The sequence below is a fragment of the Grampus griseus genome (genome assembly GCF_964374135.1).
Source record: "Grampus griseus genome assembly, chromosome: 8".
Classification (NCBI taxonomy): domain Eukaryota; kingdom Metazoa; phylum Chordata; class Mammalia; order Artiodactyla; family Delphinidae; genus Grampus; species Grampus griseus.
The window spans coordinates 71235183-71250233 of record NC_139002.1 but is presented as its reverse complement, the minus strand read 5'-3'; the positions used below and the strand labels follow the sequence as shown (position 1 = coordinate 71250233).

The 15051-nt window shown below is 31.6% G+C and overlaps 1 protein-coding gene across 7 annotated transcripts in view; it reads left to right on the top strand.

Moving 5' to 3' along the window:
• Positions 1 to 15051, top strand: part of SOX6 (SRY-box transcription factor 6) — a 624429-nt gene that overhangs the window by 348139 nt on the left and 261239 nt on the right. For all 7 annotated transcript variants that reach the window (XM_082660447.1, XM_082660449.1, XM_082660450.1 and 4 more), the window contains one exon: positions 5481 to 5570. In XM_082660447.1, the coding sequence (XP_082516573.1) occupies positions 5481 to 5570 (90 nt within the window). The remainder of the gene's footprint in view (positions 1 to 5480; positions 5571 to 15051) is intronic.

Below are 15051 nucleotides of genomic sequence, written 5' to 3'. Positions count from 1 at the left end.
CTGGAAGGAATATATCTGATTTAATGACCAAATCGTTTTAAAGCAGCACAACAGAATTTCACAGGAACTAAATCTATTTCTTCACACCGATCATGCGTGTTTTACTGAAGCATTGAGTCATTAGCATGTTTATAATGGTTCTAATTTAGCACAACATTTTCTGAATTTTATCCTTGAGTCATTTACAAATTGTTCATATTGAATAAACAAAGGAATCAGATTGCATTTTATACTTAGTAATTTATCTGAAAGAAGAGGGGAGGGTTAATTGTTTGAAAGTTTTGGTCTGTTTGGGGAAGTGAGCCTGCTTTTTCATTGCTAGGCATAAATGCCATTTCTCATCTTTTTGGGGATGGGGGGAGGCTATGGAGGAGTAAAATGAAAAATTAAGATCAGGACAAGTTTGGCCACTCCCAGAGGGGAGTGTGGAGCAAAAGGGGAGCTGGCACGAGATTATCCAAAACAGTTGGTGCATTCCTTAATGATCAAGTGCTTGAGAAGTCCAGCTCTTCCTGGCAGTGCATCTGTGTTGATGTTTATATCATTGCCCTGCTGTATGGGAAAGGCATGCTTTCTCTTGCTGCTTAGCTAAAAATAGGATGGAATATAGCATTGTATGAGATATTTTAAGAAAGCAAAAACATTTAAGAGGTTAAAGGTTTGGCTTTTGGATCAAAAAAGATCAGTGATATAACCCGTGGTGTTCCTTGAAGACTGAATTTTATCTAGAGTTTGTCAGTGATTCGAACTCTTGGTTAGGCAAGTTATTCTAGGTTCATTTGGTGCGGTCTGAAAAACCCACTCTACTGTCTTTTCTGTCAGCTTCCCAGCATGAAGAGCAGGATTGAAAACAGCCTCTATTTATACCGCCTTGTTCGTATGTGGAAAATCAGTTGTTTCATTGGAGAGAGGGAGAGAGAGAGAGAATGAGAGCATGAGCAGTCGTCAGGGAGTGTGCTTTGTACGTTATAGTGACTTCAAAATAAAACTGGCACATTTTTGTGTCTAATTATTTTTAGTGAGCTTGGAGGGTTTTAATTAAAATTTAAGAGTGCTCTTCAAGCTCTCCAAGCTCCAATTTTATCCCACTGTATTGTGGAGCACTCGTCACTGTGGAAAAATGTACAGTAACTGGCATGTGCATCTCTGTTTCCTAATGAAAAATGTGAGATTGATGATCAGCAGGGATATAAATATATATTGTCAGAATTAGTTGTAAACCAAGGTCAAGGATACTTTTAATAAGTTATCATTGTTTGGATACATAAAAAATTTATTGCTTCTGAAATTTATGATTCCTGTGGTAAAAATAAAAGGGATTGCTTTAATATTTTCTTAAAAAAGTTAATAAAGCAGTAGGATCTGTATACAGGGGGAGCAGTCATTGTTGTTTCTCACCAAGGTATTTTAAAGTTATTTTCTATGTCATGTTTCTAATGTTTCAGCATTTCTAACTTTATCACTTTGAGGTAAAGGGAATAATGATAAGTGTTTACTCACAGGTAAATTGTTTTAAAGTACGATAAAAAATTTTTCCCATTATCCTTTCCCATTCCCCCATGATTTAATTTTAATGATGATTTCTTTATTTACTCTCTTTGACCCTTTATTTTGCTCAGAATAGTAGTTAACACTGCTGCAGCTTTGTTTAACTAGGAATAATTTTCAATTGTTCCTAACATATCATCATATAGATTAGGAAATAAATATCTCACATACTCTCACTTCAAATTTCCCTTGTACTGTAAAATTAATTATTAGCACGATAAAGCATTCCTGACTTACCTGGCCTGAAACCTAGGTATTTAGGAAACCTAGGTATTTAGGAAGCAGAAACATTGCTTTGCAATCCATTATGATATCTTTCCTTTTATCCTTAGAAAAAGGTTATTGAAATAGAAAAACTTAAATTTGCAAAGGAAAAGGAAAAACAAAAGCTATGCAACTGAGAATTAATTTATAACATATCAGAACCCTTTACATCCTTGATTAAAAATAAGCAAGAATTGAAGTGCAACTCGATTTTTCAGTCCTGTTTTTATCACACTATTTACAAAAATTAGACAAGATAAATATAAACTCTCATATTTCATTGAATATGTATTGGTTTATGGACACTAATTCTTTCAAAGTAAGAGGAATAAATTTTGGCATTTTCCACTTTATACTGAAGTGTTATGGCTTACATTCATTTTTAATATGTACATATTACCGTGACACATACTATAATATTGTGATACTATAATTTCCAAAAGGTATGTAGTTTCTTCCTGTTTAGCTGAAAACAACTCAGTCAAAATACTAAAATTTGAGTAGTCAAACTCAGATAATAAAATATACTGTATATCTTTTCATTGTTTTGAGGACTGTGGCATATTTATCTGTGTAGAGTTATCCAAGAATATCCGGGTGATGTTTAGTTCTTTTTTTTTCCATTTGGAATCCTGCATAAGTACTGAATTGAAACATGGGCTTACTCTTTGCGTGGACATAAGGCAAACTGGACTTCTTTACTTATCTTGACCTCTTTGATTTTTGCATTTGTGCATGATCAGAAAGGGGCAAAGTCTGATATGATGAATTGCCTCTGTAAAGCTAGCGTCCTGTTAATGTAGTTGACGTATGTGGCACAGGAGGATGAATACCGTTAATTTTTACCCTTACCTGGATATTGTTTTGAATGGGAAATTTGAAAATATAAAATTTCACTTTTAACTTTAGCATATATTTCCTCATTTCAAGTCAGAAACGTCTTGGTAGAGGCAGTAGTATCCTCTGCATATGTAGCATTTTAGTACATCTTGTGGTACTGCGTCTTCTGGTCTTTTTCCCTCACCTTACTTGTTTTACATTACAGTGTGGGTTGTGTTTAGTACTAATTGTGGTATGTATGCCCTTAGAGGTCTGGCAGACAGATAATTAGGTGAAAAAGCTCAGTTTTTCAAGAGACCTTCTCACAGTTTTGAATATTCCTGGAATCTCCCAGAATTGAGATTAAATGCTGATAAAGCTGTATGTAGTGACCTTTATTGTCCTGTAGATAAAGGCAATCAGTGATTGTTACTAAATATTTTCATGGGCTATAAATATAGACTTGCAAAGCCTGCTTTATGTTTTTCCCCTCAGTGTCTTCTACTGAAATGGGAACTCATATAGCTAGATTAACTCAGCATTATGGTGAGAATTAATTTTCTAATAGGAATGTGAAATGTTTTGAATTTATTAACCATTTTATTAATGATTAGCTTTTATGTAAAGCTGTGTCTTCAAACTTATTTGATAAATGTTTGAAGTGTATATTCTTGTTGTCCATATAGTTCTGTTTTTCTCCCATGAAGTTTCAGCATTCTTTTTCTGGAGCTCTGAAAGATTTCAGGTCTATTAATAGAAATGAGAGACATATTTTAGCCTGTTTTACATTTAGTGTGTATCTAATCCTAGTTTATGAACTTGCTGTGAATTTTGGATCATTACTAGTCAATTGGGCTTTTTGTCTTGACCATTATAATATGTGCACTCAACTCAAATTTTAACCAAACAAGTTATGCTTTAGCGTTCGTATCAGTGATTATCAGTTTAGTACAATGTTATAACATGTATGAAAAGGTTAAAAAAAAGTAACAAAACTGAGTAAGGTAGGAAGTTGAAGACATTTTGTTGATTATTCTTATACATGGTCTAATGTTATATCCAGAAATTTAGACCTGATTTGAGAAAAAGTAATCTCTGATAGGCATGGCTTTGAAGATTTTGCTCCTTAACTCTCAAATTAGTATTATCTTTTCTATGACTTTAGCATAAAAACAAAATATGTGTGGAACGAAGTATACACCTTGTTTCTGAATTTAAAATAAAAGTAACAAGAGAACATTTTGAAAATTAAATACAAACTGAACATACGCATATGCATATAGGCCCTATTAGCAGGTCACTCAGAATCCAGTTTTTAATCACAGTGGTAGGTCACTTGTTGAAGCCTACGAAAATAATTAATAGGAAAGACTGGAAGGAAAGAAGGAGGCAAGGAAAGAAGGGAAGAAGTAAGAGAAGGAGCAGGGAGCTTTCACTTAATAGAATCAAGCTGACTTCTATTTAGAAAGAACTTTAGCTTCTGTGATAGAGAGCTAGTATGGTTGTTCTTCATCAGCGATTTCCCAACATACTGATCTGGATTCTATCCATTCCTTGATTGATTGATCATGTCACGAACAAACGTTAATTGTTTTCACCAATACTTTCTAACCATGCAGTGGTCCTCTCATCTCTTACCCGGGGCTCACTGTCTTCTTTTTAAAGCTTATCTAGTTTCTAAAACCCTTCAGATCCATCTTGACCTTACTGTCATTCTGAAAAATTCAAGGAGGATTTAGAAGTTGGAGAAAAAATGAAAGGGAAAATGCTAAAGAGATAGGTACTGATATGGGAGAGAAAAGGCATTTGGAATTGAAGTAATTATTTTAAATATAATTTTAAAAAGGAGTTATCAGAATTTTGACGCTTGGAATGTTAAAGTTTAATGGGAGTATTCTTTGCACTGAGGATTGAGTATTTAAATCTGCTTTCCCTTTTGGAAACATGGCCTGTTTGTTAAGATTTGAGGCTTAAAAGATACACGTAAATAGATGTAAGCAGTAGCTCCAGTTGCAAATCCATCTGAACAGAGAGAAAAAAATAATTCATTGATAAAAATTTGCTAATTATTAGAACATTCTAAAATTTAAACTTCTGTAAACTTTATGAATCTTAATAGAAACAAGTGTAATCTAGTATGCTATTTAGAAATGCTATTTAGAAATGCAATAGGTCAAGCAGCGTTTAAATAAGGATTTTCTTGAAAAGATCATGCGTCTCTTTTTATATAAGAGAAAAGTTTTAACTGTTTTCATTACTGGGGGACAGAGGACATCATGACTTTATTTTCTTTGCATTTTACTCTAAATGGGTATTTTACAAAAGTTGCCATATGTTTATTTCTTTTTTAAGGACTAAGTAGTTACAGGTCGATTGGTCTCTTCTCCTTTGAAGATTTATCATTCTTCCTTGAATAGCACATGAATTTTGCTTGGACTTAAAAAACATCACCTGGTTTGAAAGGAATAATATCTAAACTTAAGCTTGTATGAAAAAGCCCCTTGTTCTGTCCAATTGGTCTAAGAAGTGATAAATGCTGGCTGAATATTAATTAACTGTAGTTATAATACCAAGATAAGATTATTGAGCATTATCTTTTTTTTTCGTGGGAATAGTTTAAATAATCTTCCAGCCAAAAAAAATTTAGTTATGGTATTTTGTAGTAGATAACGGAATATAATTGTCTGTATCCTAGGGTTAAAACAGCAACAACAAAAAATAGCTTTAATCATTTATTTTTGAATAACAGAATTTCTCCATAAACTCCACAGCCTTCTGTATTTGTAATATTTTAATACTTATCAAATACATGTGTAATAGTTTTAATACTTACTTTTTTATTTTAATAGATTCCTCCTGCATGGAAAAACTACTTTCGAAAGATTGGAAGGAAAAAATGGAAAGATTAAATACCAGTGAACTTCTCGGAGAAATTAAAGGTACAATATACAGAATATCAAACATATCAATGTAGAAATATTATTTTGTTCCACAACACATTTGCTTATTTCTGTGCCCTAACATTAAATTCTTACCTCTAATATTTGTTTATATCTGAGAGGGTAAATGTATAGTGTGTTCCTGAACTTTATTCTTTTGTGATGTTTATAGAATGAAAGTTTTGCCCCTTCTTTTTTAGTCTATAAACATATAACTTATAGGATAAACTACTTCATTAGTTTACTGAACAAAAAGTATGAAAAAGAAAAAAGGTTATGTCAAAGATGAACAAATTAAGTTAAAGATAATTTTAATCCTTCCTTTTGAAATCATAATAATAGCTTAATTGATGAATCCAAATCACTGATTTGAATTTCTTCTGATCAAAAAGGGTCAGCTCTAGTAACTGTCAAAAAGGATTTTATAGAATGTGCTGTTTATGGTTTATGGCTGGATTCTGAGGCCTGTTTACCTGTTCAAATCCTGGCTCTGTCACTTACTAGATGAGTGATTTTGAGCAAGTCACTGAAGCTTTCTATGTTTTGAATTCCTTGTATCTAAACTGAGGATAATAAAAATACCTACTTCATAGGCTCATTAAGAGAATTAGTATATGTAAAGCTTTTAAAACTGCCTGGCACTTAAGAAAGTCCTCATGAAGGAAAGTTGTGGTTGTTATTAACTGCCCATAGGATTGTAGGTTGATTAATCTCAATCAGATTTCACCGGACTTAACATTTCATGATCTCCAACCCGGATGAGAATGAGCATCCTTATTTTTAAAGATAAGTGATTGACGTTATTATTTTGAAACATGTTAAGAAGTCGACAGTCCCAATCCATTACAGAATTAAGCTGCCCTATCAGTTAAGAAGCTATACTTTTTGCCCAATTCTCTCTTGTTGATTCCTTTGTGGAGATGAAGTGCTGTATCACTAGCTTTTGGTATCATGAATAGAATCCATTGTCATTAATTAATTTTTTCAGTTGTCCCTTACAGACAGTCATCACTCTGACTTGACCTGACAACTTGGGAACTTAATTACATTAGTTTTCTGAATTTATCAAATGACTTCAGGTGAATATTCCCATGGATAATTCCTCATTTAAGATGAACATTTCATGATAACTATCTGATGAAAATTTTATTTTGAATTTATTACAGAAAACTGCTTAGTGTTCAGGCATGTTATGTTCAACTCAAATGAAGAGAAAAGGGAGTCATATCTTTTCCAAGAAATAATTAATAACTCATTCTATTAACTAATGCAGTATCAAAATCAAGTGGAAATTGGATATTATTTTGAATTTCACTGCTTCTGTTTTGTACTCATAAAGGCCATTTGCTATTTTGGAAAAAAAAAAGAAACTCAACTTAAAACTGACGGGTAGAAAGAAAGTCATTAGTGACATATTCTTTATCCAGCTGCAATAACATGGTGTGTGCTACTTTGCACGTCATTCTGTGTTTTCTTCCCTTTCCAAAGTCATTGGTTTTATGACAGTGAGAACAGAAATGGTTTATGCAAAGGCAAGCTTTTGCCAGCGTGAATGATGGGGGTCTTGCTTTCTCTCAGTAATGTGGAAGCTAACATTTTATTATGTTATGATTCAGCATCGAGTTTTTATGCTTTGGGTTATCTTTCCCCCTCCCACTTTCTATCTTTATTTTTGATTCTAAAAATGCAAAAACTGTACTAGTTTTATATAATCAAAATATATAAATCTCAAAAGTGAAACATGCAAAATTAGGCTTTTCAAATTCTTTAACTTTTTCTTTTCTGGATTCTGTATGTGAAGTGTAAACTTTCATTTGTGTGCTACCCTCAGTTTTATGGACATAGAAGATAAGAATCTTACTAAATTTTACATTTTGATTTACTCTGTGTAAGTATCTCTTTTTACATCTTAATATCTTGTCACCATAAACATTATACACAAAGTATACCAATAATATAAAAAATTGAAAAAAAATTAGTTAAAGTAGTGTTCAAATAGTTTGATTCAGCCACTGCTGAAACTCAACATACATTTTTGTTGTAGGTGAGATCAGATCAGTTATTAGCCACCAAAATTAGTTATAATTATTCTGAAATTTTAGGGTGATCTAAATACTATCTCCAAGAAAAACATACTAGGGGAATTCCCTGGCGGTCCAGTGGTTAGGGCTCCACATTTCCACTGCAGGGGGCACTGGTGCAATCCCTGGTCGGGGAACTAAGATGCTGCATGCCGTGCAGTGCGGCCAAAAAAGAAATTAAAAGAAAAGAAAAGAAAAACATACTACAGTGGGTTATCAGGGTTCAGTATATCTCAAGCGTGTGTATTTATATATCTCATTATTTTTCCCTCATTACAAAATTCATATACATTTATTGTAAAAAGTATATAAACACACCCAAAGGAAAATATAATTGCCTTTTCATTCTACCTGTATTATAGTATATATCCTTTCCATTTTAATTTATGCATAAAAATTTTTTCCCTTAAAATTGGAATCATCCTTTTACTATTCATTTGTAATCTATTTTTCCCACTTAATGATATATTGTGAATTTCCCTGATTAGGTCATCTTCTAAACTATTATTCTTATTTGCAGAAAATATTGCATAAAGTGAGGTTCTTATAATTTAACTGAGTCTTTTATTTAATATTTAAGTTGTTTTTATTGTTTGTCATTATAAAGAAAACCTTGAACATGGGTAACTTTTTAATACTTTTCCGTGTCAATTAGTGGTTATTTTCTTACGATATATTTCTAAAAAGTGAAATTACTGGGTCAAAGAAGGTGTTCTTTTTAAAAAAGCCTTTTGACTCACATTGCCCTTCAGGTATAGTGTTCTGTGCTCTCACCAGCAGTATCTGCGAGTATTCCCTTGCCCTCAGTAGCAAGTATTATTATTTTAAACATTTCTTGCCAGTTTGATAAGGGAATATAACATATTATTGCTGACTTAATTTGAATTCTTTAGATTTTTATTGAGAATGAAGAGTTTTACATGAATTTATTTGTATTAAATGTCTCTTCCTTTGTGAATTGTCTGTTTATGTTGTTTGCTCATTTTTCCTTTAAAGGATTTGTCTAGTTTTTATGGTTTTTAAGGCTCTTAATGTATATTTTAATGGTATTAGCCTTTATTTGTCATATATGTATATTTTGTCATTTTCTTTACTTTATGGTTTTGTTGTTAAATCTTTGCCTCCCTTTTGTAATGCTCTTTTTTTTTTTCTGTTTGGGGTTTGTTTAGAAAGGCTTCTCCCAGTCTAAAATTATATAATATTCTACTATATTTTCTTCCAGTTCTTTGACTATATTTTTATACACTTAAGTCTTTGATTCATCTTGAATATATTTTGAGTATAATTTCAACTAGAGATATAACTTAATTTTTTTCTCAAGTTAACCAAATATCTCTGTATCATTTATTAAGTAACCCATCTTATCCCATCTGACTTGAAATAACATCTTTTATTACATACTGATTACATATTTGGAGCCATTTCTCAGTTTTTGGCTCTATTCCATTTATCTTTCTACCTAGACTTTTACAGTGCTAGGCTATATTAATCACTGTAGCTTTATAGTATCTTTGAAAAGTATTGCAAGACCTCATTCATAATTATTCTTTAAGGTGTTTGTATACTTCTCTAAAGTTTATCTTAGATTTATATGTTGTTAATTAAAATTGCAAAGTGATTTTTTAAAAAAGATTATAAAACTATGGGATAACAAATCTTTTTAGCATTGAATCTTTCCATTCCAAATAACTTACTCAATTCTTTTATGTCCCTCAACAATGTTTTGTTTTTTATATACAGATTCTGCACCTTTCCTTTGATGTTTCCTTTATAATATTTAATATTTTTACTTGCTCTTATGAATGAGATATTTTTCATACTACTATATTTTTGTTACTATATTTGGGGGTGTTAGTAAATTTTGCTGATTCATTTTATAACTTCCCTTTTTGTCAGACTTATTAGCTCTAGTCATATTTCAGCTGATATGTTTTCTCCTCTTTTTAGCAGTTATTTGTTCCTTTTTTTCACCCCTTCTTTTAATACACTGCCTAGAATATCAAGAATAATATTAAATAATACAGGTGATAGCAGGTATTTTTATTTAGTTTTTAATTTATGGAATTGTCTTTAATATTTTACCATAAGTATTATACTGACTGTTGATTTAATGATTTTTATCGTTAAAAATCATGCTAGTCCACTTTATTAGGAGTTTCTATGAGAAATTGCATTTTAGTTTATGGCATGTCTTATTGGTTTTTGTTTTTCAAATTTACTGATGAAATAAACCCTAATTAGTCATGGTGTAGTCTTGTTTTAATGTACTGCATAATTTTATTTGCTTACCTTACAGTTATTTTTGCATCTGTATTTGTAAATGAGATTAGTTTGCGTTTTTCTTTATTTGTACTATCTTTGTTAAATTTTAGTGCCAGAGTTCATGGAATTGGAAAGCTTTTCCTCCTTTTTTGTGGAGGAAGGCTATGTAAAACTATTAAATAGACAACATCTTATTAATAAGTGGGAATCTTTTTTTATATTCTTTTTGTGTCCTTTGCCTGAAGTGGGTCTCTTGAAGGCAACATATTGTAGGCTCTTGGTTGTTTTTTTTTTAATCCGATCTGCCACTCTGTCTTTTGATTGGAGCATTTGGTCCATTGACATTTAAGGTAATTATTGACAGATATGTGTTTGTTGCCAGATAACTGAATCACTTTGCTGTATATCAGAAATTAATCAAACAATGTAAATCAACTATACTTAAATAAAAAAAGAGGACAATGATTTCATCTTAGTATAATCAATAAAAATAAACATTTGAGTTCATCAGGTGAAAAAAATAAGTGGGAATCACTTATTTCTTAAAATTCTGAAAGAATATATTCATAAAACATCTAGGCTTAGAGTTTTCTATGGAGATAATTTTTTTTTTTAAGTTTCTTTTTCTCTTTAAGTCAGTTTTGCCAGGAAAAAAATTTCCTAGAAAATTGTATATTTCACTGAGATTTTCAAAAACATTAGTATTGTTTTAAAATACAATATCGCTATTTTAAGTTTTCCATTTATTTGCTGTTATATATTCTATTTAAATTTTGCATATTTGTGTTCTCTCCCTTTTGTTCCTCAATTTTTACTTGCTAGTGGTTTTTCTATTTATCATTCCCCCCTTACTCCCCAGTAAGGATCCAGCTTTTAGGTTTACTTGTCAGTTCTGCTGTTTTTCAGCATGCCAACTACTTAATCTTGCTTTTACCTTTGTTATCTCTCTCTTCTTTGTTTTTCTTATATTTTTTCTTTTTTCTGTTTTCTGATACCTCCTAATTTTCTAAGTTGACTACTTTATTTTCAACATTTTTTTATTAATTAATAAAAGCACTTTTAGCCATGAATGTGTTTGTAGAACTAGCTTTATGCATCCCATAAATTTAAATTTTTAGAATTCTCATAGTCATTATTTTCTAAATAGTCAATATTTATATTATTATCTAACTTATGTTTCTATGTCATTCTTAACTTTATGTCTTCTTTTGGATTCAAGAATGTGATGAAGCTGAGAAAGGGTGGAAACAACCTCTGTCATTGGAAAATTCTTTGTGGTGGGTTAGGTGCTAGAAGGAGAATTAAAGTGTGGGCAATAGAATGGATGAGCTATACTGAAAAATGAATCTTCAACCCGGTGACTTTAATATTACTACATATTAAGAAATAATACATTAATAACCTACTTTTTAGATTTTACTTTAAAAAATACTAGTGCTTTCAAATAAAAGTCCTATTATCTAAGTGAAATAAAGCAGTATTTCCAAAACTCTTGGTAGGAGTTGGAATATTGCTAAAGGTGGACAAACAATGAATCACAGATTTTCAGTGGGCCTGTATCTGAGTCTTGTCTAATATTCTTTAAGAGAAAATCCCATGCCTAACCCCCATCATATTTCCATAGGTAACTTCTTTTTTACAGCAGCATTAATTGAGGATAGAGTGCTGTAAATGGCATAAATTTAATAGCAGTAATCTCAAAGCAATGTTCAAAAGAGGTTAATATTATTATGAGTATTGTTAAATAAATTTATTATTAAGACTTAAATGAAAGATAGCATAAAATGATTAGACCTTTGCCTTGGTCTGGTTACATCTTAAAGTATTGTGTTCTAATTGGGTTACCATATTTTAAGGGGTCTGTTGTGAAATTAGTATTTATCAAAAGTGGCTAGACTAGTAAAGAGACTTGGACATTTAATGTGAATAGTGATTCAAGACCTAGGGAAGTTTGACCTCATTCACGTTAGATGTTTGGAGTTTTGTTCAATAGAAGTGGATAAGATTTTTGTGTTGTTTTAGGGCGTTAAGGTAATAGGGAAATTGTTCTCAATATACAAAAGAACTTAGGAACAATTAATGGCTACCCAACATTGATGCAGTTGGATCAAATATAGTGGTTGTTCAATAAATATTTATTAAATGAATAAATGAGTGGATAAATTAATAAAATAAAATCAATGGAAAATTTAAACAGATGTAGAGGGGTATTCCTGCTTTGGTGGAATGTTCATGACCTCCTAAAATTCCTTCAAAATTATACTAGTGTTTATTAAATTTTCTTAATTTTAAGACTGTTCTTCAAAATACTGTCTATTTCCTGTCAGTAAGTAAAATAATACTTTTGTGAGATACTTTATAAAAGAAACCATGTACTAAAACTACCTACATTATTTTATCTGATCCTTTTGACAACCCAGTGAGGAAAATATTTTTATATTGATTTTACATGTGAGTAAAATTAGACTGAGAGAAATTAAGTGGCTTGTTTGGGTCACTCAGAAAGTTATGGATGTCGCGTTTGAATCCTGGTCTCTAAAGCCTCTGTTTAGTATAACACAGATTACTTCTCAGATTCTCCAGTCTTGGAATTCTGCACTGGGGACAAGGGGAAGATAGACTCTGGACTGTTTCGTCCTCCTGCAACACACGAACAACCAAAATACTTCCAATTTTGCTCTTTTCTATGTAAGTGAGGCAGTATAGCAAAGCAGGCATGGGTATAAGTAATACAGTTTTTCCCTATAGTAGTGTTTATCATTTAAAGAAATTGAGACATAGTTCATTTACAATATTATATTAGTTTCAAGTATACAATATAGCGATTCAAATATTTTATAGTTTATACTCCATTTATAGTTATTATAAAATATTGGCTATATTCCCTGTGCTGTATAATATATCATTGCAGCTTATTTATTTTATATCTAATAGTTTGTACCTTTGAATCCCCTACCCCTATCTTGCCACCCCCTCCCTCTCTCCCCACTGATAACCACTGATTTATTCTCTGTATTTGTGAGTCTGTCTCTTTTTTGTTATATTCACTAGTTTGTTTTATTTTTTAGATTCTGCATATAAGTGATATCATACAGTATTTGTCTTTCTCTGTCTGCTTTATTTCACTAAGCATAACACCCTCCAGGTCCATCCATGTCATTGCAAAATTTCATTCTTTTTATGGCTGAGTAGTATTCATATATATATATATATATATATATATATATATATTTATACTGCATCTTCTTTATCCATTTATCTGTTAAAGGACACTTAGGTTGTGTCCATATCTTGGCTATTGTAAATAATGCTGCTCTGAACACTGGGGTACATGTATCTTTTTGAATTAGTGTTTTCATTTTCTTAGGATATATACCCAGGAGTGGAATTGATGGATCACATAGTAGTTCTATTTTTTAGTTTTTTGAGGAACCTCCATAATGTTTTCCATAGTGACGGCACCAATTTACGTTCCTACCAATGGTGCACAAGGGTTCCTTTTTCTCCACATTCTTGCCATCATTTGTTATTTGTGTTCTTTTTGATGATAGGCATTCTGACAGGTGTGAGGTGATATCTCATTGTGATTTCGATTTGCATTTCTCTGATGATTAGCAATGGTGAGCATCTTTTCATATGCCTGTTGGCCATTGGTATGTCCTCTTTGGAAAAATGTCTATTGAGGCCTTCTGCCCATTTTTTAATTGGGCAGTTTGTTTTTGATATTGAATTGTATCACATATATATATTTTAGATATTTACTCCTATCAGTGATATCATTTACAAATATTTGCTCCCATTCAGTAGGTTGTCGTTTAATTTTGTTGATGGTTTTCTTTGCTGTGCAAAAACATTTAAGTTAAATTAGGTCTCATTTGTTTATTTTTGCTTTTATTTCCTTTGCCAGGAGACAGAGCCAAAAAATATTGCTACAGTTAATGTCAAAGAGTGGTTCACCTATATTTTCCTCGAGGAGTTTTATAGTTTCTGGTCTTACATTTAAGTCTTTAATCCATTTTGAGCTTATTTTTGTATATGAGAAAATGTTCTAATTTCACTCTTTGACATGTAGCTTTCCAGTTTTTCCAGCACTACATATTGAAGAGACTGTCTTTTCTCCATTGTATAGTCTTCCATCCTTTATCATAGATTAACTGACCATAAATATGTAGGTTTACTTCTGGGCTGTCTATTCTGTTCCATTGATCTATGTGTCTGTTCTTTTGCCTGTACCATACTGTTTTGATTACTGTAGCTTTGTATTGTAGTTTGAAATTAGGGAGAGTAATATGTCCAGCTGTGTTCTTCTTTTGTAAGACTATTTTGTCTCTTCGGGGTCTTTTGTATTTCCACACACATTTCAGAATTATTTGTTTTAGTACTGTGAAAAATGCCATTGGTAACTTGATAGGGATTGCATTAAATCTGTAGATTGCCTTGCCTTGGGTAGTATGATCATTTTAACAATATTAATTTTCCAATCTATGAACACAATATATCTGTCTATTTGATTGTGTGATCTTTAATTTCTTTTAACAGTGTCTTATAATTTTCCAAGTACACATCTTTTACCTCCTTAGGTAGGTTTCTTCCTAGGTAATTTATTCTTTTTGATGCAATTGTAAATGGGATTGTTTCCTTAATTTCTCTTTCTGATAGTTGTTGTTAGTGTATAGAAATACAACAGTATTAATTTTATATCCAGCAAGTTTATCAAATTCATTGATGAGCTCTAGTAGTTTTCTGATGACATCTTTAGGATTGTCTATGTATAGTATCATGTCATCTGTAAACAGTGACAGTTTTACTTCTTCCTTTCCAATTTGGATTCCTTTTATTTCTTTTTCTTTTCTGATTGCTGTAGCTAAGACTTCCAATACTATGTTGAATAAAAGTGGCGAGAGTGGCCATCTGTCTCTTGTTCCTGATCTTAGAGGAAATGCTTTCAGCTTTTCACTGTTGAGCATGATATTATCTGTGGGCTGATCATATATGGCCCTTATTATGTTGAGGTATGTTCCCTTTAGGTCTAAGGTTAGGTTGTTTATTTGAGATTTTTCTTGTTTCCTGAGGTAAACTTGTATTGCTACAAACTTACCTCTTACAGCTGTTTTGCTGCACCCCATAGCGTTTGGATT